This window comes from Hemitrygon akajei, chromosome 1, assembly GCF_048418815.1.
Source record: "Hemitrygon akajei chromosome 1, sHemAka1.3, whole genome shotgun sequence".
NCBI lineage: Eukaryota > Metazoa > Chordata > Chondrichthyes > Myliobatiformes > Dasyatidae > Hemitrygon > Hemitrygon akajei.
Genome location: NC_133124.1, coordinates 135,750,046 through 135,772,232, shown reverse-complemented (window position 1 = coordinate 135,772,232; position 22,187 = coordinate 135,750,046). Strand labels below are relative to the sequence as shown.

The 22,187-nt window shown below is 40.1% G+C and overlaps 1 protein-coding gene across 3 annotated transcripts in view; it reads right to left on the bottom strand.

Moving 5' to 3' along the window:
• rims2a (regulating synaptic membrane exocytosis 2a) overlaps positions 1–22,187 on the bottom strand; it is a 1,051,530-nt gene that overhangs the window by 446,061 nt on the left and 583,282 nt on the right. For all 3 annotated transcript variants that reach the window (XM_073052040.1, XM_073052005.1, XM_073052014.1), the window contains 2 exons: positions 11,704–11,912; positions 10,740–10,859 (listed from right to left, as the gene is read on the bottom strand). In XM_073052040.1, coding sequence (XP_072908141.1) covers positions 10,740–10,859; positions 11,704–11,912 — 329 coding nt within the window. The remainder of the gene's footprint in view (positions 1–10,739; positions 10,860–11,703; positions 11,913–22,187) is intronic.

Sequence of the window (22,187 nt, the reverse complement as noted above, 5' to 3'; positions counted from 1 at the left end):
GGAAAGGCCAGATCTAGCACAGACGTGGTAAGCAAGTTGTACAGTCTGAGTCTGAAAGGTTGCAAGGCGACCAAAGGATCTGGTTCTTCAGACCTCTGTTGGGCCTCATTGTGTCAGTGTAGGAGGCCACAGGTAGGTCAGAGAAGGAGTGGGATGGAGAATTTAGTGCCAGGCAACAGGAAGCCCAGGATTGAAGTGCCCCACAAAAGGAGTCACCCATTCCAATATAGAAGATAATACATTGTGAACACTGAATGTAGTAGACTAGATTGAAAGAAGTGCAAGTTTATCATGCTTAACCTGCAAGATATATTTGGTTCTTTGGGTGTGAGGAAGAGAAGAGATAGAAGGGTCTCCATCTTGCCTCTGTACTAATAAACAAGTTTCCAAACCTGGGTGTTGTACATTCCTCTGCAACTGGATCCTTGACTTCTTTATTGGCAGACCACTGTTAAAGCTGATAAGTAGTACCATCTCCTTGCTATCATCACAAGTGTATGTCAGAAATTTTAGCTCAGCCCATGATCTCCTCTCACTATACTCATGACCTTGTGGCTAAGGACAACTCAAACACCATCTATAAGTTCACAGATGACACCACTGCTGTTGTGGAATCTCAAATTGAAACAAGGAGGTTTAGAGGAGCAAGATAGATTGGCTGGTTGAGTGGAGTCATAGCAGAAACATCACACTCTAGGTCATCAAGACCAAGAAATTGATTATGGATTTCAGGAAGGAGAAGTCAGGAGAACAAACACCAGTCCTCATTGAGGGGTCAGCATCTCTAGAGCATCTATCCAATTCATATTAAGAGGATGTCCAATACATTAATACAATCATGAAGAATGCATGCCAGCAGCTCTACTTCAGAAGTTTAAGAAGGTTTGGTATGTCACCGAAGACCCTTTCAGATTTCTAGAGATGAACAGTGGAGAGCATTCTGACTCCTGGTATGGAGGCTCCAATGAACAGGATTGAAATGGTTGCAGAGGGTTATAGATTTAGCTAGTACCAACAATGGCACAAAACTCACCACATTTGAGGACATCCTCATGAGGCAAGGTCTCAAAAAAGGTGACATCCATTGTTAACCATCATCTTTCACCCAGTTCATGCCCTCTTCTCATTACTACCATCAGGAAGGAGGTACAGGAGCTTGAAGACCCACACTCAAAGATTTAGGAACAGCTTTTTCCTGTTTGCCATCAGATTTCTAAATGGTCCATGAATCCATGAACATTACCTTGAATTCTCTTGGACTCTTTCTCTCTCTTGAAGGTTTGTACTATTTATGTTTGTAATTTATAATGTTTTATGTTTTAGCACTGTACTGCTGCTGCAAAAGAAGAAACTTGATGTAATCTGTCAGTGATAATAATTCTGATTCGGAAATGCAGGTGTTTCATGGGAACGTGACCATAGGAAGAGGATGGAAGAGCAGACTAGGGAGTTACAGAGGGAACAGTCGCTTTAAAAGGCTAGAAGGGGAAGCGAGGGGAGATATATCTTGTTGTGAGTGAGCTAAAACTGAGCCACATAGAAGCTGTAACTAGGAAACATAAGAGTCTTTGTTCACACAGCAAACCTTCAGGAGACAGAGAGAGTCCAGGAGAATCCAAGAGAATCTCACTCTCCTGACACGATGTTTTATAATTCTCCAACACAAAGATAATAATAAAGTATGAATTGTTGTGATTGCCTACTTAACGTTAACATTTTGAATATAGTCAGGTAAATTGACACAATTACATATTTACAATGGCAACACGTCCCAAAAACTGCTTTGAATATTCAATACTAGTGCCAGTTCCAAAAGCATCTGAGTACAAACTGCAGGCACAGAAAGTGTATCCCTTTTGTTACAGTGTGCAAGGATGGCTCCATGGATGTACAACTAACCAGAAGGTTAAATGACAAAACAGATTTGTCCTGATCTGTGCCTTAAGGGGCAGGGATGCAGTGGTAATAGCAGGAACATCCATCTATTGCTTTTCTCTATATCATTTCAAAGTCCCACGCCCAGTGATCGGTTTCAGCAGCCACAAAGTATCAGTTGGAAGTTAAATTGTATATAGGTTTTGTTTCCTGAAGACTGGTTCTCATCTTAGTTAATCATCTAGTATGTATCATTCAGGACATAGTTCCAGAATCTTCCCTAACATATCTAATGGCAGAAGTTAAGTTGAAGATTGTTTAATGTAATTTCCAGTACTCAAGTGTAAAGGGGAATGAAATAGTTGTTACTCTGGACTGATGCAGCACACAAAAAAAAATCACAATAAGATAGAGAACACAGTAATTAAAAAAACACATACACAATAATTATAAATACATAGGACAGTTATATATATTGATTGATTGCATATCCATAAAGTGACACTAGGTATAAGAGCATACATAAGGTGGCTGACAAGAAATGAGAAAGTAGTGTTGGTGTGGGGTGTGCGGAGGGGTGGGTTAGTGGGTGGAGGTGTAGTTCAGCCTTACAGCTTTTGAAAAGTAACAGTTTTTGAGTCTGGTGGTCTGGTGTGGATGCTGATGGGAATGGGACAAACAGTCTATGAGCAGAGTGGGCAGGATCCTTCTTGATGTTACTGTCCATTTTCTGTGCATATGTCTTTGATGGATAGGCTGGTGCCTATGATGCATTGGGCAGCTATAACTATCTGTTGCAGAGCCTTCTAGTCCACTACAGTTCAGTTTCTGTACCAAGCAGTGACACAGCATGTTAGGAAAAACCTAGAAAGGGGAGGGAAGTGTCAGACATGGATCACATGAATGTGAATGCAAGGTGGAAACAGGCAGGTAAAGTAATGTAATGTTTATCCCCATGGTAAACCTGGCCTCACCCTATAGGATATATTTCCTTCATCCTGTTCGTCCCTTCCCTCATCTTCTCTGCAACTTCGAGCTATCATGTTTTTCACTCTGATGAAGGGTGTTTGATTCTGTTTTCCTCTCAACAGATGCTGCCTGGCCTGCTGGATATTTCTAGCAATTTTTGTTTTTTTATTTCTGTTTCAGTAATGTCAAGTGAGGTGAATGCACAATGCCCCAAGAGTAAATGCCATTTTATTTTAAATAATACCACATCATCTGTTACATTCACTGTTACTTCTTCATTGGTGAACCTAAATGCTACAGCTCCCGACCCCACTGCATTGTGGACCTACCTGTCCACAAGGACAGCAGCGGTTCAAGAAGGCAGCTCACCTGTATCTCCTAAAGGTCATAAGGGCAATCGCTAGCAGCCTTTCCAGACACACATGTAGTGCATTTTGGAGATCCTGGGATAATACTGGAAGTACTTGTAAACTTTTAAATAATAGCTCTAAAGGATGCAGTACCTTTGGGTAAAGGAGTGTAGTTCATTTTATTCAATCAACAAACATGGCCGAACATGTGGTGCTTGAATCATTTATATAAATAATGTCATCACAAGGTTCTATAACTTACAATATAAATATAGCCACAGATCCCTTGTCCCATAAGTGCTCACACCCATATATCTAACGGCTGCACAAAATGGATTATTGAACCACAAATTTGGTTGTATGCTGGCACCTGAAATAACCTTGATGGATCTGTTGGTCACCTGTTCAGCTGACTTCCAGATAGTGTTGAGATCAGCAGCCATGGATTTGGTATCAACTTCCTGGATTTCAGATGGGCTCCCATGAAAAGAAAATACACATCCAGACATGTTCCATAACCTTTGGCAAATATTATCTTCAGACTCTCAGTTTGAGGACAAAGCAGACCACTGCCCTTCTGCCACTTTAAATATTCACATCTGCACCATGCCAGTACAATGCAATGCATAGCAGCCGATTATTAGCAACATCTCCTCCCAAACTCTTGACTTCTAACACTTAAGAAGTCAGGAGCAGCAAGCAAATAGAACTTCTGGATTTTCCACCAAGATTGGGGCAAGAGTTTCGGTAAGATGGCGGTGCGTTTGTTTGCAGTGGCTTCTACGGGGTTAACACTAGATGCTTTTTAAATGTATTCTTTATGATCGCAAGATCCTGCTGGACATTAAGAACTTAAAATACTGCAGGTCTACCTCATCAGTGCGTTGCTCGTTGGCGGAGAAAACGAAGGAGCTACGCTTCGTGCTGCTGACTGTGTCGAAGGAGGTGTAGAGTTTATAGTGACTGTCCTGGTTGCTTTTCTTGTGATCACAAGGGCATTTTGGACATTGCTGATGTGGAATACTGCAAGTTCGATTCACTGATTTATCAGTGAAGAGCAGGGGTGGACAGCCCAGGAGCTGTGTGACATCGGTCGCAGTGAGGATTGGGCTTCAAGCTGTGGTGCTGTCTGTTTACAGCTGCTGGGAGAGAGGTGTTGAAACCAGTGCACTCCACTGGAGGTGGTGTGATGTGGTGTCCAGACTGGAGTCGGTGTTGCCCCCCCTCCCCCAACCCCAACCCAGTGTTCACAAGCGATATTGTGGTCGGCTGCAGATTTCTGCAGCATTCATGGCTCAGGCCTGGACTTCTTTTTTGCATGGCTGTATCTTACTGACATCTTTATGTGCTTGCTACCTTGTATGTGTTATGTGTGACTGTTGGTATTGTGTTTTCCACCTTGGCCCCTGAGTAACGCTGTCTCGATTGGCTGTGTTCATTCGTATTCATATATGGTTGAATGACAATTAAACTTGAATTAAAGATCTAGGTATTTCAAATCTATCTTCAATCCTTTGTTGTTGCTAACCCAAACCTATAACTTAGTACTTGACAGTACCGTGAGAACATTTTCATGGTGTGCAGGATCTCTTGAAGAAAGTTCACCAGCACCTTTTCACCTCTCAAAGTGAACTAGAAATGGGCTTTAGATAGATGTTGACCTCACAAGGAATGGTCAAATCTCAAGAAAGAATTAATAAACATCTCCAGGTTTAACCAATGTTCAGCTGAGTTCCCTTTAATGCCTTCGTATGCTCACTTTCCTGGTGGCATCTTTCAGACCTAACCCATTCGGCCTGAAGAAGTTTTTTAAAGATTTATATGTCAAAGAGAAAAATTGGGATTCAAAATTCTGTTTCAAAAATAAGTCCAATACATTAAAAAAACTTGATTTTTTTGCAAGACTACAGTAAATAGGACAAATCCAAACAAAATCTTAAAGATGAGGCACAATGAAATCCTCTAATCATAAAGCCTTCCTTGTTCTTGTGATATAGAAAGAACAAATTTAATAATAATTATCGAACTGTGTTTGACCATCATCTGAATCCCCAATATCAAGGCTGAGCCTTGGGGAAACGAAGGCGTGAATACTGCTGAAGAACTTCAGCTCACAAATGGGTGAGTTCACAATATTATTCTCATAACTTTAGAAAGCCTTAAAATTTCAGTTCTGTACAGAATCTAATTAAGTCCTTTTCATGAATTCTGTAGTTTCTCTATGTCAGTTGCCAATCCAATCTCCTTTTACACAGAAACATAGAAAATCACTGTATTATTGGAGTGTTATTGATTCCCTGGTAGCATTATCTATCCTTAAGTAATATACTGCACTGTGAATGAACTAAATCATTAAAAAATACTGGTGCCCAAGAGACATATCATCACATTGAGAAGGAAATTTCCAAGAGTGATCTCCCAAATGTACTAATTTGAATAAGTTCCATCACATCGAGAAGTTCCTAAACTGGGGTATAACAAAGATGAAATCAGAGATGATAGATGTTGGACAGGATTTCCTCTCCTAGCCCCTATTCAGTCTTAGCTAATATAGAGTAGATGTTCTGAATTCATTTAAGTCCCCATGCCATCTCCTGTGTGATTACTTTTAGAAATAAATTTACTTCTTCAATGCTTATATCCTTTTAAACAGTAACCATGATACAGCAGTTGGGATGATATGCTGAAGTTATATAAGATGTTGGTGAGACCAGATTTACAGTACTGTGTGCAGTATTGTGTAGGTCACCTACCTACACAATAAGCTTGAAGGAGTACAGAGAAAATTTACACAGATGTTGCTGTGACTTGAGGATCTGAGTTACCGGGATAGGTTGAATAGGTTAGGACTTTATTCCTTGGAATACCAGAAGAATGAGGGAGATCTTACAGAAATATACACAATTATGGGGATTATAGATAAGGGTGAATGCATGCAGGCTGTTAGTCTTCTCAGGTTGGGTGAAACTACAACTACAGGATATATGTCTAGGATACAAAGTGCTGGTTGGTGGACTAGTTTGATGGACTCTGGATCAATGGATTCTTTGGTGCCTCTGCTGTGGTATGCATGGTCTGGAGGTTGGGGGGTGGGGTTGATGCTTTACTGCTGCTTGTGCAAAGGGAGGGTAAGTGGTGGGGGGGCTTCAGGGATTTAATATTGTTCTATGGGGTTTCTTTGTTTTGTGGATGTCTGTGAAGACAACACATTTCAGGTTGTATACCGCATACATACTCTGATATTAAATGTACTTTGAAACTTTGAAGATGAAAGATGACATATTTTGGAGGAATCTGAGGAAGAATTTCTTTAATCGGGGGTGGTGCAAGTATGAAATGTGCTGCCAACAGAAGTGGTAGATGCAAAGTTCAATTGTAACATCTGAGAGAGGTTTGGATGGCTACATGAATGAGAGAAGTATGGATGGTTATGGTCTGGATGCAGGCAGAAGACCAGACCATTACAGACTAGATGGGCTGAAAGGCCTGTTTTTGTGCTGTAGTGCTCTATGGCTTTATACCGTACAAATAATTGCATTGCTGATTGCAGAAAGTGGGGAAAGAGTTGTGAAAAAGCAGAAAAATAATAAGTATGTTTGGAACTCCAATCAAAAATGAATTATAGCTCCTCACTTAAACAAGAATGGGCTGTACATGGATCTAAATCATATTTAGAGTGGGGATGTAATGGGTTGCTTTATTCACCATTTTCTCTTTACTGTAAATCTACTCCAAATGTGGATGAGGAATTTAGGCAAGGCCAGCAAATCAGTTTATTTTCTCAACCTGCTGACAGGGTGCAATAAGGTTTGTGTGAATCAGCACCATTCAGGGAGCCAGACATCAGCAGAGAAATAACTTGTCAGCATAATCTCTCCTGATCCACCTCAGTCCCCAAGCTTCTGAGTGGATTTCTGCAGATATGATTGCATGAGTAATTGCTTCAATAGATTACAATATATTATGTTGCTGTCAGAGTTATGTTTACATATGGACCAAACCAAAGCTCGATCAGAATTTAATTGTTTTAAAAAATGTCAGTTGGCTAATTTTTGTGTTTATACATTTATTGTCTTTGGAGCTAGTTACAATTTTTAAAACCAAAATTTGTCTGTATCAAGCCGAGTAACCTTATTAGGGAAAGGATATTTGGTGCCTTGTTTCGTGCGTCCATTATTAGTATAAAACACGCATTCACAAGTACTTGAATTTCAGAATGTTTAAAATTTCTCAGAATGCATGTATGTTGAATGATTCCCCTCCCCCCAAAAAAACAATAATCTAACCTGTAAGGGTTTTATAACGAAGGCACCATGGTAATGTGCAGGTTAGCACAACACTTTATAGTACAGCCGGCCCAAGTACAATTCCAACCGCTGCACGTAAAGAGCTTCTACGTTCTCCCCATGACCTCGTGGGTTTCCTCCAGGTGCTCTGGTTTCCTCCCACAATCCAAAGACGTACCATTTGGTCATTGGTCATTGTAAATTGACCCATGATTAAATCAGGGGATTGCTGGCCAGCACGGCTCGATGAGCCAGCATGGCCTATTCTGCGTCCCTCAGTAAATAAATAAATTCCACTATTTCTTTGTAAAGTAATTAGTAGGAGAACTTCTTAACATTGTAGAGACATTAATAAGTTAACGTTTCCTGTTGTAATGTTAGGAGCTGCATGAACTCAATTCTTTTCCTAGATGGAGAAAGTGGGGAAAGATATTGGAGAATTCTCTCATTGCTTTGCATCACAATGGGGGGAGGCAGCATGGTAGCATAGTGGTGAATGTAATTCTATGGCTCTGCCAACCATACTCATTTGGGGTTCAGTTCCCATTGCTGTCTGTGAGGAGTTTGGGGTGGCACACTAGCATAGTGGTTAGCACAATGCTTTACAGAACCAGTGACCCGGGGTCACTTCCCACTGCTGTCTGCAAGGAGTTTGCATGTTCTCCCTGCGATTGCATTGGTATCTTCTGGGTATTCTGGTTTCTTCCCACAGTCCAAAGACGTACCCGTTGGTAGGTTAATTGGTCATTGTAAATTGTCATGTGATTAGGCTAGGATTAAATTGGGGGATTACATGGCTCAAAGAGTAAGAAGGGCCTATTCCACACTATATCTCAACAAATACATGTTTAAAGTGTATGTTCTCCCCGTACCTGCGTGGGTTTTCTCCGGGTGAGGGTCGGTGAGTGGTGGGCATTCTATGTTGGTACCAGAAACATGGCAATGTGTGTGGGCTAGTCCCCGACACAAGCATCACTGATCTGATTTGACACAAAGCCTGCATTTCACTGTATGGCCCAATGTTCTGATATACATGTGACAAAGAAAGCTAATCTTTAAAATCACTTAGCCAGAAGTGGAGAGGTGGTATAGGTATCGTGATAATGTTTTAAGCTGGTGCTTCTAGCAGATGTGTGGTGCATGTGGGTGCTGACTCCCATTGGACACGCAAAGTTAGGTCAGGGGTTCCCAACTTTTTATACCATGGACCAAAACCATTTAGCAAAGGGTCTGTGGGCCCCAGGTTGGGATCCTCTGGTTAAGGTAAATCAATATCAATAGCCAGTTATAGAGTGGGTGGCAGATATCAACATGAGAGAAATAAACTAAAGAAGAATAATCCAAATGTATTTATTTAGTTATTTACTTATTGAGATAGAGAGCAGAATATGCCCTTCTGGCCATTTGAGCCCTTCGAGCCACCCTGTCCAGCCTCATCATGGGACAATTTACCAGTCTTTACAGTACAGCCTTTGTACTTTGTACATTACAGTCTTTGGACTGTGTGTGGAAACCGGAGCACCCGCAGGAAACCCATGCGGTCACAGGGAGAACGTACAGGCAGAAGCGGGGATTGAACCCCGCTCACCTGTATTGTAAAATGCGAGCTAACTACTATGCTAACATGCTGATATTGGCATAATCTAAAAGTCACCTGAACATTCTAAGCACAAGAGATTCTGCAGATGTTCGAAATCAGATGTTCAACAGTGCTCCACTAGTAAGCTAACTAACATAACACAAACCTAGCTCTAAGTAAACAATATGTAGGTCAACGCTGCAGTGCCAATGATTTTGGGAGTCAAGTTCACATAGACTCCATGAACTGCAATAAAAACAGAGGGTTGGAAATACTCAGCAGGTAAGGCAGCGCCTACAGAGAGTGAAGCAAAGGTCAATGACCCTTCATCAGATTTCATTGTTTTAAATCATTAACCCTGTTCCTCTTTCCACCGATGCTGTCTGCTGCTGATTGTGGCAGCTCCCTCTCTTCCTTTTTAATTCACATTTCCAACACCTGTGTTTGATTGTTCTTCACTTCATCTACTGTTACAGATGTCACGTGTAAGTCTTTCATAAAATTAACAAACGCAGTAAAAGAAGAATGGACTAAACCAGAATTTATAAACACAAGAGATTCTGCCGGTGTTGGAAATCCAGAATAACACACACACACACACACACACACACACACACACACACACACACACACACACACACACACACACACACACACACACACACACACACACACACACACACACACACACACACACACACACACACACACACACACACACACACACACACTTGAATTCATGAAATCGGGCAGCATCTATGGAAAGGAGTAAACAGTCAATTTTTTAGACCAAGACCATTCTCATCAGGACTTCTTGGTTTGAAATGACAACTGTTACTTCCTTTCCATAGATGATGCCTGACCTGCTGAGTTTCTTCAGCACTCTATGTGTGTTCCCCTGAACATTCTCCCAGCTCCTTGTGTTCTTTCATGGCAAGACGGCTAGTGGAGTCTACAGAAAATGATGATTTACAGTACATTTTAACTTTTAGAATCTTATCAACTACTCTGAAGCTGCAGCAGACACTTGGAATATCCATTGTGAAATCTACAGGCCGCAGTCTCAAAGGGTAATCCAATAAATCCTCAATCTTTCCATAATTATGGGGTTTGATTCCACAGTGACTACTTCCATCAGACTTATTCTAGGTGGTATAGATTATGTTTGCATTTGTTTGTCTGTTAGGTTATTTCACTTGTACTTTTCAAAATAAATATTATTTAATTAATCATTTTGTGGAATGGAGTCTATTTCATATTCAAATAACATATAAAATATAATATACATCTTTAGAGAGAAAACATTTTCTTAAATGAGACATTATCCCATGAGAATACTTGAGGCAGGACCTAAGAAATTATTTTATACAGCTAACACTGCACATTTTAGTAGGCCAACTATTATTATATCACAGATACTCCAAAGGAAAGTAACCGGTAACTCACCAACGGCTGCACCTTTGAAGTTAGATTTACGAAATGTTCCATCATTTAAGTAAAATCAAATGCACTTTTTGAATTTGTTAAATATTAGGGAAGATGCATGCAGTGAATACATGGTTCGTATTAATGTGTTTAGTTAAAGGCTTTGCGTAAACTCTTTAAATAAAAGACTTCATTGACATGTCGAAGTATATAATAACAGCTCAAGATAGCCACTTATCTTAGCATATTACTTACTTTCAGACCCAGGAGTGCTCCAGAATCTCTAGGCACAGTGCCATCTTTTAATCGTTTGTTTAACAATATCCGACCAATTAGGCGCTCTCCATCTTTGGACGGTTGCCATGTCACTGGATGCTATGAGGTCAAAGTAATAAACACATAGAGGTCTTTAATACTTATCTTTTAAGAGTGCCACAGTATATCTTTAATGCAATGTTTCCATTCAACAAATAACACATTGCAATTACACAAACATTTATATTTTTGGTTTCCAATTGGAATTTGGAGTATTTTAATGCTCTTGAGGAGAGTGGTTACACTCTGAAACTTTAGGTGCTTGAAAGTTTGTGTAATTACAGTTTATTGTTTCAATGCATGCTCCATGCAAATAAAAAAGCAAGCAAGGGCGAGGGTGCCGAACAATGCCACCCGCTTTAGAAGCTATCACCACTATCAACAACTGCCACGATGACCATGTTTAAGCAAGTACCAAGCAGACAGCAGAACAGATTCTAATACACACCTACCAAAATGCCACTGCACCAAATAAAGTTCACAATGAAAGTGGAAGGGAAAAAAGAAAAACACAGTTCTGTGCCAAAACAGATCCAACTTTTCCTCACAGTCTGATTTAAAAATCTTTATTATGTTAAAGGGGACACTTTAAACTGATATTCAATTATTTAGCAAATTTGGGAAATTTCAAGAACATATTATCATTGATGAACAACACAAAATGTTTCTAAATTTCTACCATGCAACTGTGCAACTGAACATTCCTATGCATCTTGAAAATAAAGTACTTAATTTTGCTGCCGGACAGCAAACAATAAAGCAAGCAGTTTTTTTTTTCTCTTTCATCTGCATTTACACAGATGTGTAGTTACCACTGGAAAGACCCTGTCCTTTTACAATGAGTGACAGATAGCAAACAAAGACCAAATGAGCAGGTAGAATGCAGGCTATACAGACTTAGTACCTTCTCGCTATGGCTATGTTCTTCATTTAGTGTTGTGCTACTGCATGTATCTACCCCAGAGTCTTTAATCTGAGGCTCGGCCCATTCCAAGTCCTCTTCCAATGAGTGGCCGCCAAATCGCACCATTTTCTTTTGCCTCTCAGACAAGGCGTTAGAGTCCGACAATACTGCCTGCTCACTAGTTTTTCTTTTTCCCCTTTGACTGCTCCCTACAGGCGTGGGATAAAAAAAAGAAAAGAAACATGCAAAGGCGTAAATAAAACAAAGGAAAGTGAAATGAAAAGGAAACTGAATGTTAAGGCTCCACATGTCTCACCAAAGACATTGGGGACGCCTCACTGCTATGCCAAGATGCATGGTCCAGCCAGTAGTAATCCACGTCCCCTGTGAGAATCAAACATATAAGAAAATGCAGAGGAGGAAGGTACAGGAAAGGACAGAAACAGAAATTATAGACAACTGTATTAAATAGCAAAGAGTTACTGTATATATGTGTGTTGCAAAAATATGTTTCCTGACATAAAATCAATTTTAGAGTAATCAGTGCAGCTCCCAAATCTCAATGGCATGGCAGTCTAATCTCTTAATTGAATTTGAGAATAAATTCCCATGACTTTCTCATTTAATGGGCAACAAACCAGTTGTGGTCAAATGCCCAGGATGCTGCCAAAATTTCCAGAGTTTCAGCTGGAAACTCAGTTTTAACATAGCAGATGCCCATATTCTGCTGGGTTTCAACTTTTTTCCCTGATGTTCCCCAATAATTACATAGTAAGTTTAGTAGCATGGGGTCATTGCTGCCAACTGGCATGTGATGGCCTTAATGATAATAAATGGGGACAATTTTTTTTTGACTTTTTGATTTATGAACAGCTAATCATTAAAAAGGACAGGGAATATTATTAAGCATTTGGCATTCTTCGTAAATGGGAACCTTGAGAGAGAGAGATAGCCAAATGAAAACTTCTACCTCAAACTTTGTTGTAGTAGAAATAGTTACTAAACTCGGGCAAACACATCAGAAATAGTGATGTTTATATCCTTTAACATAAAATGTGTGAAAAGAGGACAATGAACAAGAATACAAAGAAGACTGGTGAGTAGAAGGTCAGTTTGAATATGCAAACAACAACCACAGACAACATCGTTTATATACAGCAACATATATTTTATGGCAGACAGAAATCAGCATCTTATTAAACTCAGTTCCAAATGTTTGTTAAATTTACTCTAATATTCCTGTTTGCTTTAGAAGTTGTTTGACCAGCAAAAGAGGAAAAGCAAAGCAATGTAGGCATAAATGTCCCCAGTGAGCTTATATTTTGCATAGATAAACACTTGTTTATGGATCTGGTGCACCTTAGTTGAAATTTCCTCCATTAGTAAATTCTCAAGCCATAGCAATTGACATTTCATCCACTTTAAATAATAACCTTAGAATTAGGCACTCTGGCCCCTCAATATTATAGGTAGCATTCCATAATTATTAGTTGTCTGGTTCTGTTTTATAATCCAAATAATGTATGAGGAGGCTGAAATACAAAGGACAGTCAATATCATTGAGAGACAATATTTGAAATACTGCGGAATATTGGTAATATGAGACAACATTTATAAGCCATGGGTAAAGTAGTCAAGTAAACTATATTCAAATGAAATGAAGAGTTAGAACATTTGTCTCTTTAAAGGTAAAACTCTACTATAGATATGGCTCATTCGCATTTTAGTTCAGCTCATGAAACTGTATGGTAGCTGAAACTTACTTAAACCCCATTCCCCAGATTCAGGCCACAAAGTGCCTGAAGCAGCTGTGTGGAAAATAAAAATGAATTTCTCATTACGCAACTGAAGAAGTTAAGTAGCATTTAGAATGGGCATTGAAGGATAACTGATTAAACACTGCCTCATGTCTCACTGCCATAAATCTCCCAGCTAATCTCTTCCTCCTCACTGCATACCACAAAACTGTGAGGAGCTGTGATGACCTATTGCCATCCATAGATGATGGAAGTGGAACAGTGCTCCTCGCAGTATACGGTCAATGCACCCAGAGCTAAAGGAAACTACTTAACTGAAGTAACCTTGATTGTTAAGGTAATCATCTCAAACTTTCAAAGCTATGTATTAAAACCTGCCCTCCTAACCCCACCTCCACACTTGTTTCCAAATGATAGTTGGAAGGAACTAACATTATGAATAGCTTTAACGTTAAGCATTGAATACACACATTTCCAACTTTAATGGGCATACCGGTGAATAACTAATATCCAGCTCTTGATGAAGGATCTAGTTTATCAGATTGGTTTTCTTTGTTTCCTGTTTGGCAATGAAGATTTTCTCAACTCATTTGCGCTACTTTCTACAATGTTATAAGTTATGCGCATTTACTCCTTGTTTTTATCTAGAACTGAATTGAAAATACACTTGGACTAAGATGTTAACTATCCTGTGCTATCACCAGTGGGATCATCAGTTGATCTGCCACCTGCCTTCAGGAGTTTCGGCCCACTTATGATCAAGACTCCCTCGAGGTGGTGGGCCAGCAGTGCTAAAGCACCACCTCCCACTGATGAGCTTAAAAACTTGGCATCGGCATCTATCAGAGTTGTTGGTCGCTTTCATCCAACATATGGAAGGAATACCATAATGAAAACAAATCCAACATGCAACTTTGGGATCTCTGGACATACTTTCCAATTGAAATATGCAACAAGCATCACCAAATTAGTACTGTAATAATTTTATTTAATCAAACCCAAATTTTTCTGTTGGAAATCTAAAAAAAGCTCTGTGGTACCGCAACTGAGACATAGTGTTTAAGCTCAGACTCTTATAATAAATCCTGAGGAAACAATAAAGAGCAAATTGAATTAAGCAATTGATCCAACTCCACTTTTAAGTCATCAGTGTAATTCCAAAAATGATATTAATTTTGTTAAAAATAACTATTCAAATATACTCTTCATAAATAGAATATATATGATCTACAAAAGAACTAGAAATGACCAAGGAACATCAAAGCCATTCAGGCGTATTTTTGGTATGAAATGCATTTTTTTCCTGAGTCTTGCAAAACAATCATAATCATATATATGAACAAATTTGTTATCTTATTTTTCCAATTCTTCCGAATTTTTAATTCACATTTTAGCACACTCTTATATAAAAATAACTTGCAATGTTAATTCTGTAATTAATTATGTATCATTTCTCTCTTTCAAGCAGATAATATGCACACCACAAGATTCACAAATATTGCTCTCATATCTATTATAACTGAAAATTTGGGTACCATTATTCAAATTAATTCAACATCTAAGGATTTACACTTATTCTTTGACAGGTGCAACAAACTGAGAAAATAAAATTTTGCTTTTGCTTTAATTTTATTATTGTCCTCAAAAGAAAGCAAATACTTTTGCTCAAATGGTGCAGAAACAAGATTTGAATCCATATGTAAAAACCTATAAAAATTCCCTTCAAGATGTAAATGAATAGCACAACAAAAAAAATTCAAAAACTATCTCTTATCTTAATATCATAAACTGTACAAAAGCTTGATTTTCCACAAAGAACTTTACTTTCAAATAGCATGTTGCTTCATGGATATGCTGCTAGTGATTTCATAATAATGGCATTGCAACTGCTAACAAAATATTTTGCCATGTGTTGATAGGTGTTATATATACATTGGTATATGTGTATTCATATATATAATCTATGGCATCTTTCTCAAAATTACTTTGAGATTATATTCAATAATAGGGTGTTTTATGACAGTATTTGTAAGTTGAAGAAGAGTTTAACCCATAGTGAAACAGAAAAGTGACCACTCCTGGGTCAGAGTGTCACTCCAGAGTTTAGAATATGCTCTGGTTTTTCATATGCCTTCTACATTGGAAAAGCCTTTATTAATGTCAACCTCATGAAATGTTATTTTTCAACTTCTTCAATAAATATTCAATGACACTAGTTTAAAAAAACAACTGCGTGCTATTAATCAAGATGGCCCTTGTAGTGTTGCTTGCTTGAATGCAATATAATTTAAAAGGCCATGCACTAGAAAGTCAAAATTCTGGGTTCTGTTGCAGAGCTGTCTGAAGGATATGTTAGTTGTGAAAATTCCCCTAAGACACTGTAGGCACTGCTGTTGTCGGTAGCTTTAAATATCTTCAGAGGACCTGTTCTGGGTCCAGCACACACTGTAAGAGTTATTCCAAAGAAGGAATAGAAGTTTGCAAAGATTCAGCATTGTATCTGAAACTTCGACAAATTTCTATAGAGGTATGGTGGACAGTATACAGACTAGTTGCATCATGGCCTGGTATGGAAATACCAATGCCTTTGACTGGAAGGGCCACAGCTCATTGCAAGCAAAACCTTCCACTGTATTTAGTGCATTTACAAGGAGCGCTACCACAAGGAAGCAGTATCCAATCCATTAAGGACCTCTCTTCTCACTACTACCATCGGGAAAGAGGTACGGCAGCCTTAGGTCCCCCACCAGCAGGTTCAAGAACAGTTAGTACTCCACAGCCATCAGCGTACTGAACCAGAATGGATAACTTCTGGGTTCACCACCAGATAAGCTCAACACCTTCTATGTCTGGGAGAATATAACTACAGCTGTGAAGATCCCTGCTGCACCTGGTGACCCTGTGATCTCTGTGTTGGAGGCCAATGTCAGGCTGTCTTTCAGGAAGGTGAACCCTTGCAAGACGTCAGGCCCCAATGGAGTACCTGGTAAGGCTCTGAAAACTTGTGCCAATGAACTAGTGGGAATTCAAGGACATTTTCAATCTCAGTTGGAAGTTCCCATCTGCTTCAAAAAGGCAACAATTATACCAGTACCTAAGTGTGAGCTGTCTTAATGACTTTCATCCAGTAGTACTCACATCTAATGTGTTGAAATGCTGAAATGCTTTGGGAATTTGGTCATAGCTAGAATCAACTTCTGCCTCAGCAAGGACCTGGACCCACTGTAATTTGCCTATCGCCAGAATAGGTCTATGGCAGATGCAAACTCAATGACGCTTCAATTTGCCTTAAATCACCTGGACAACACAAACACCTATGTCAGGATGCTGTTCATTGACCATAGCTCAGCATTTAAAACTACCATTCCCACAGTCCTAATCGGTAAGCTACAGAACCTGGGCCTCTGTACCTCCTTCTGCAATTGAATGCTCGACTTCCTAACTGGAAGACCACAATCTGTGCAAATTGGTGATAGCATATCCTCCTCGCTGATGATCAACACTGGTGAACTCAGGGATGTGTGCTTAGCCCACTGCTCTACTCTCTCTATACCCATGACTGTGTGGCTAAGCATAGGTTAAATGCCATCTATAAATTTGCTGATGATATAACCATTGTTGGCAGAATCTCAGATGGAGATGAAAGGGCATACAAGAGTGAGATGTACAAGCTAGATGAATGGTGTCACAGCAACAACCTTGCACTCAACGTCAGTAAGATGAACGAATTGATTGTGTACTTCAGGAAGGGTAAGACGAGGGAACACAATCTAATCCTCATAGAGGGATCAGAATTGGAGGGACTGAGCAATTTCAAGTTCCTAGGTGTCAAGATATCTGAGCATCTAACCTTGTCTCAACATATCGATGCAGCTATAAAGAAGACAAGACAACAGCTATATTTCATTTGGAGTTTGAAGAGATTTGATTTGTCAACAAAACACTGAAAATCTTCCATAGATATACCTTGATGAACATTCTGACAGGCTGTATCACTGTCTGGTGTGGGGGTGGGGGGGGGACTGCACAGGATCAAAAGTCTCTACAGAAAGTTCTAAAATTAGTCAGCTCCATCTAGGGTACTAGCTTCCATAGCATCCAAAACATCTTCAAGGATTGGCGCCTCAGAAAGGTGGCATCTATTATTAAGGACCCCCAGCACCCAGAACATGCCCTCTTCTCACTGTTACCATCAGGAAGGGGACACAGACACCTGAAGGCACACACTCAGCAATTCAGGAACAGCTTCTTCTCCTCTGCCATCCGATTCCTAAATGGACATTGAACCCAGGAAGACTACCTCAATTTTTCACAAGCACTATCTCTGTTTTGCACTATTTTCAATCTAACTATTTAATATACATATATACTTACTGTAATTCATTTACTTAGTTATTTTTTCTTTCTATATTATCATGAATTGCATTGAACTGCTACTAAGTTAACAGATTTCACGACACATGCTGATGATAATAACAACACACACAAAATGCTGGTGGAACACAGCAGGCCAGGCAGCATCTATAGGAAGAAGCACTGTTGAAGTTTCGGGCCGAGACCCTTCGTCAGGATTGATGAATCCTATCCTATCCTGACGAAGGGTCTCGGCCCGAGACATCGACAGTGCTTCTTCCTATAGATGCTGCCTGGCCTGCTGTGTTCCATCAGCATTTTGTGTGTGTTATTGTTTGAATTTCCAGCATCTGCAGATTTCCTCGTGTTTGCTGATGATAATAAACCTGCTTCTGATTCTGAACCACTCACCCCAACATTGAACTGGATCCACAACATAATGACTCACTTTCTTGGGCTCTACAATGCATGTTCTCAATCTTTCTATCTATCTATTTATTATTTTGGGTTTGTTTGCATTTGCAGAGCGTTCTGTATTTTGCATATTGGTTGTTTATCCATCTTTTTATGCAGTTTTTCATTGACTCTATAGTAGTTCTTAGTATTTATTGTGAATGCCCAGAAGAAAATGAATTTCAGGGTAGTATGAGATGACATATACTTAGTGGTACTTTATTAGGTACACATGTACACCTGTTCATTAATGCAAACACCTAATCAGCTAATTACCTTGCAGGCTCAGTTCAGACCAAACATCAGAATGGGGAAAATGTGACTATTGAGTGATTGTTGGTACCAGACCGGGTGGTTTTTCCAGAGACTGATATCCTCGGACTTCCACCCGCAACAGTCTCTAGGGTTTACAGAGAATGCGTGAAAAACGAAAAAACATCCAATGAACAACAACTCTGTGGGAGAAAATGACTTGTTAATGAGAGGGGTCAGAGGAAAATGGCCAGACAGGTTCAAGCTGACAGGAAGGTGACAGCAACTCACATAACCATCCATTACAACAGTGGTGTGCGGAAGAACATCTCTGAATACACAACACATTGAACCTTGAAGTGAGTGGGCTACAGTAGCCAAGGACCACAAACATACACTCAGTGGCCACTTTATTGGGTAATGGAGGTATCTAATAAAGTGGCTGCTGAGTGTTTATGTACTTTAATAATAAATATACTTTGAAATATGAATTAACTTCAAAAGTGCCAGAATCGCTTTTGGAAATTACTCAGAGTGGGTGTTTCCACTTTGCTCACGTACACACACTTATGTGTAAGAACTGGCCAGAAGCTGCCAGTGGTGCAGCTGAGACTGAGAACCCTGAAGGAGGAGGCAAAGAAGAGCTTATCCCCACAGATTCCAAAGGGACACCGCGACTTATTTTAACTCTTCCAAAAGCTATTTATCCACAGCAGTCAACCTCGATAGGCATCTTTTGTGGTTGGCAATGATCTGAATGTGGAAGCTGAAGCAACAGGTGTGGCATGTCTTCTGTCCTCTTTCAATTTCTGTGAGCTTTCATTGGAAGGAAAACCACAGCACAACCAGTGGAGAACATCACCCACATTGAAATGCATGCTGGAGTCTGTACCAATCCCGACGTGCACTGCCACAGACCCTCTCTAATTTGTTGTAATCTGTTGTATGTCCTGCATCACCATTGACAAGGGCGCACAGCAATGCCTCGGGTATTACATCAGGAGGAGGAGGGAAACACATCAGCATGCAATGGATAAACATGGATTATGTGGTGCATCACAGGAAGGAGACTGTTGTCACTCATGTAGATAGCCATATTTAACAGTCTGAGTATCTCATGACCACATCACTTTTCTCTCACAGAGCACTTCATGGTCTTCCCTCCATTGTGGCTCCATGAAACTGGACAGTACACACCAGAAACATGGTACCCAGGAGGCCAAAGCTGAAATGATACCAGTACATAATCAGCTTTCCTTTCATACACATGCCACTTCATGCAAAAAAGAAAACAGAAGTGTAACTTATTGTTGGAGGCCAAGCAACCTAGACATCTTACTTCACATCATTCGCATATTGATCTAGCACCAATACCTCAAACATATGCTAAGCAATTTTATGCCCCCAAACCCAAATTAATGAATTAGTATGCCATGAATAATGGAGCCAAAAGTTATCACTACTGAGGTAACTTGACTAAAGGGGTTCGAAACAAAAGCTTTCAAGGACGTATCATTGCAGATCCACACCAGTTTCTGGTCAAAAACAACTTACAACAATGAAGGCTCTTTGCCTCACAGGATAAGGTGTTGTTATCATTAACAGGTCATGACATATAAGGTCATGGAAGCTAGAGAGTTCAAGAAAGAGAACAACAATGAACTTAAATTTATCAACATTATGAAAAGAGAGGCAGTGGCATTCTTGAGGTGCACACAGGTGGATAAATCCCTGGGGCCGGAGCAAGTTTATCCTGGGAGATTGTGGGAACCAAGAGAAGAAATTTCTGGTTGCCCTGCAGAGATTTTCTTATTTTTCACAGCCAATGGCAAGGTACCAGAAGAATGGAGAGGAGCTAATGCTGTGTTTTTATTTAGAAAGATTGCAAGGACAAATATCATTGGTGAGAAAATTGTTAGAGGGTAATTCTAAAATTTGTTCAAAGTTCAAAGTAAATTTATTATCAAAGTACATATATATCACCATATGCAACCCTGAGGGTCAGTTTTTGCAGGCATACTGAAATAAGTACATAATCGAATAATAGCCACACCAACTTGGGCATTCAACCAGAGTGCAAAAGTCAATAAATACAAACAAAATAATAATTAAAAAAACACAATCAATATCGAGAACATGAGATGAAGGGTCCTTGAATCTGAGAACATTTGTTGTGGAAACATTCCAGTGGTGGGGCAAGTGAAGTTGAGTGAAGATCCCAGGATGGGGCTTTCTTTTCCAGGATATCAGAGATGTTCTCCTTCTTCAAATTACAGGGTTTCCCTTCCTCAACATTGATGCTACCCCCACCTGCATCTACACTCATTCCATCTTCCTGCCGCCTTAACAGTGAGCCTCTCATGAGTCTCTGATCCAACACATCATGCTCTGCAACCTTCGTCAAAGGGATCCGACCACCAAACACATTTTTACCTCCCACCAATCTCTGCTTTCCACAGGAATGACTTTCCATGATTCCCTTGTCCAATCGTCCCGCCCAGCACTTACCCCTGCAAGCGGCCAAAGTGCTACATCTGCCCATGACCTCCTTCCTCATCTCTATTCAGTGCCCCAAACAGTCCTTCCAGGTAAGGCAACACTTCACCAGTAAATCTGTTGGGTTGTCTATTGTGTCCAGTGCTCCTGATGCATTCTCCTCTACATTGGTGAGACCCGTCATAAATCGGGGGAGCCACTTCATCGAGCATCTCTGCTCTATCCACTAAAAGCAGAAGTTCTCTGTAGCCAAACATTTTAATTCTCATTCCCATTCTGAAATGTCAGTGTATGGCCTCTTCTTGTGCCATGATGAAGCCATCCTCAGGATGGAAGAAAAACATCTTATATTCTGTCTGGGTTACCTCCTACCTGATGATATGAATATCGATTTCACCTTCCAGTAAAAAGTAATATCCTCCCCTCCCCTTTTCTTCTATTCTCCACTCTGGCCTCTTCTCACCTGCCTTTTACCTCTCCCTGGGTCCACTCTTCCTTCACTGATGGCAGCAGCAAGAAGAAAGAATTACCTGGGTGTTGGGGGTCACTGATGATGGATACTGCTTTACTGAGACAATACTTTGTGCACACGTGCTCAGTGGTGGGAAGGGCTTTACCCATGATGGGGTGGGCTGTATCCACTTCCTTTTACAGGATTTTCCATTCAAGGGAATTGATGTTTCCATACCAGGCTGTGATGCAACCAGTCAATATATTTTCCACCACACACCTGTAAAAATTTGTCAAAGTTTTAGATGATATTCCAAATCTTCACAAACTCCTAAGAACGTAGATGCACTGCTGTGCTTCCTTCGTAATTGCACTTATGTGTTGTCCCCAGGACAGGTCTTCTGAAATGATAACACTGAGGAATTTAAAGTTGCTGACCTCTCCACCTCTGACCCTCTGATGAGGACAAATTCATGGACCTCTGCTTTCCATCTCGTGAAGTCAATAACCAGCTCGTTGACCTGCTCATATTGAGTGAGAGGTTGTTGTCGTAGTACCACTCAGCCAGATTTTCAATCTCTCTCCTATAAGCTGACTCATCACCACCTTTATTCTGCCTCAGACAGTGGTGTTGTCAGCAAAATTGAATATGGCTTTGGAGCTGGGCTTAGCCACACATTCATAAGTGTAAAACAAGTAGAGCAGGGGATAAGCACACAGCCT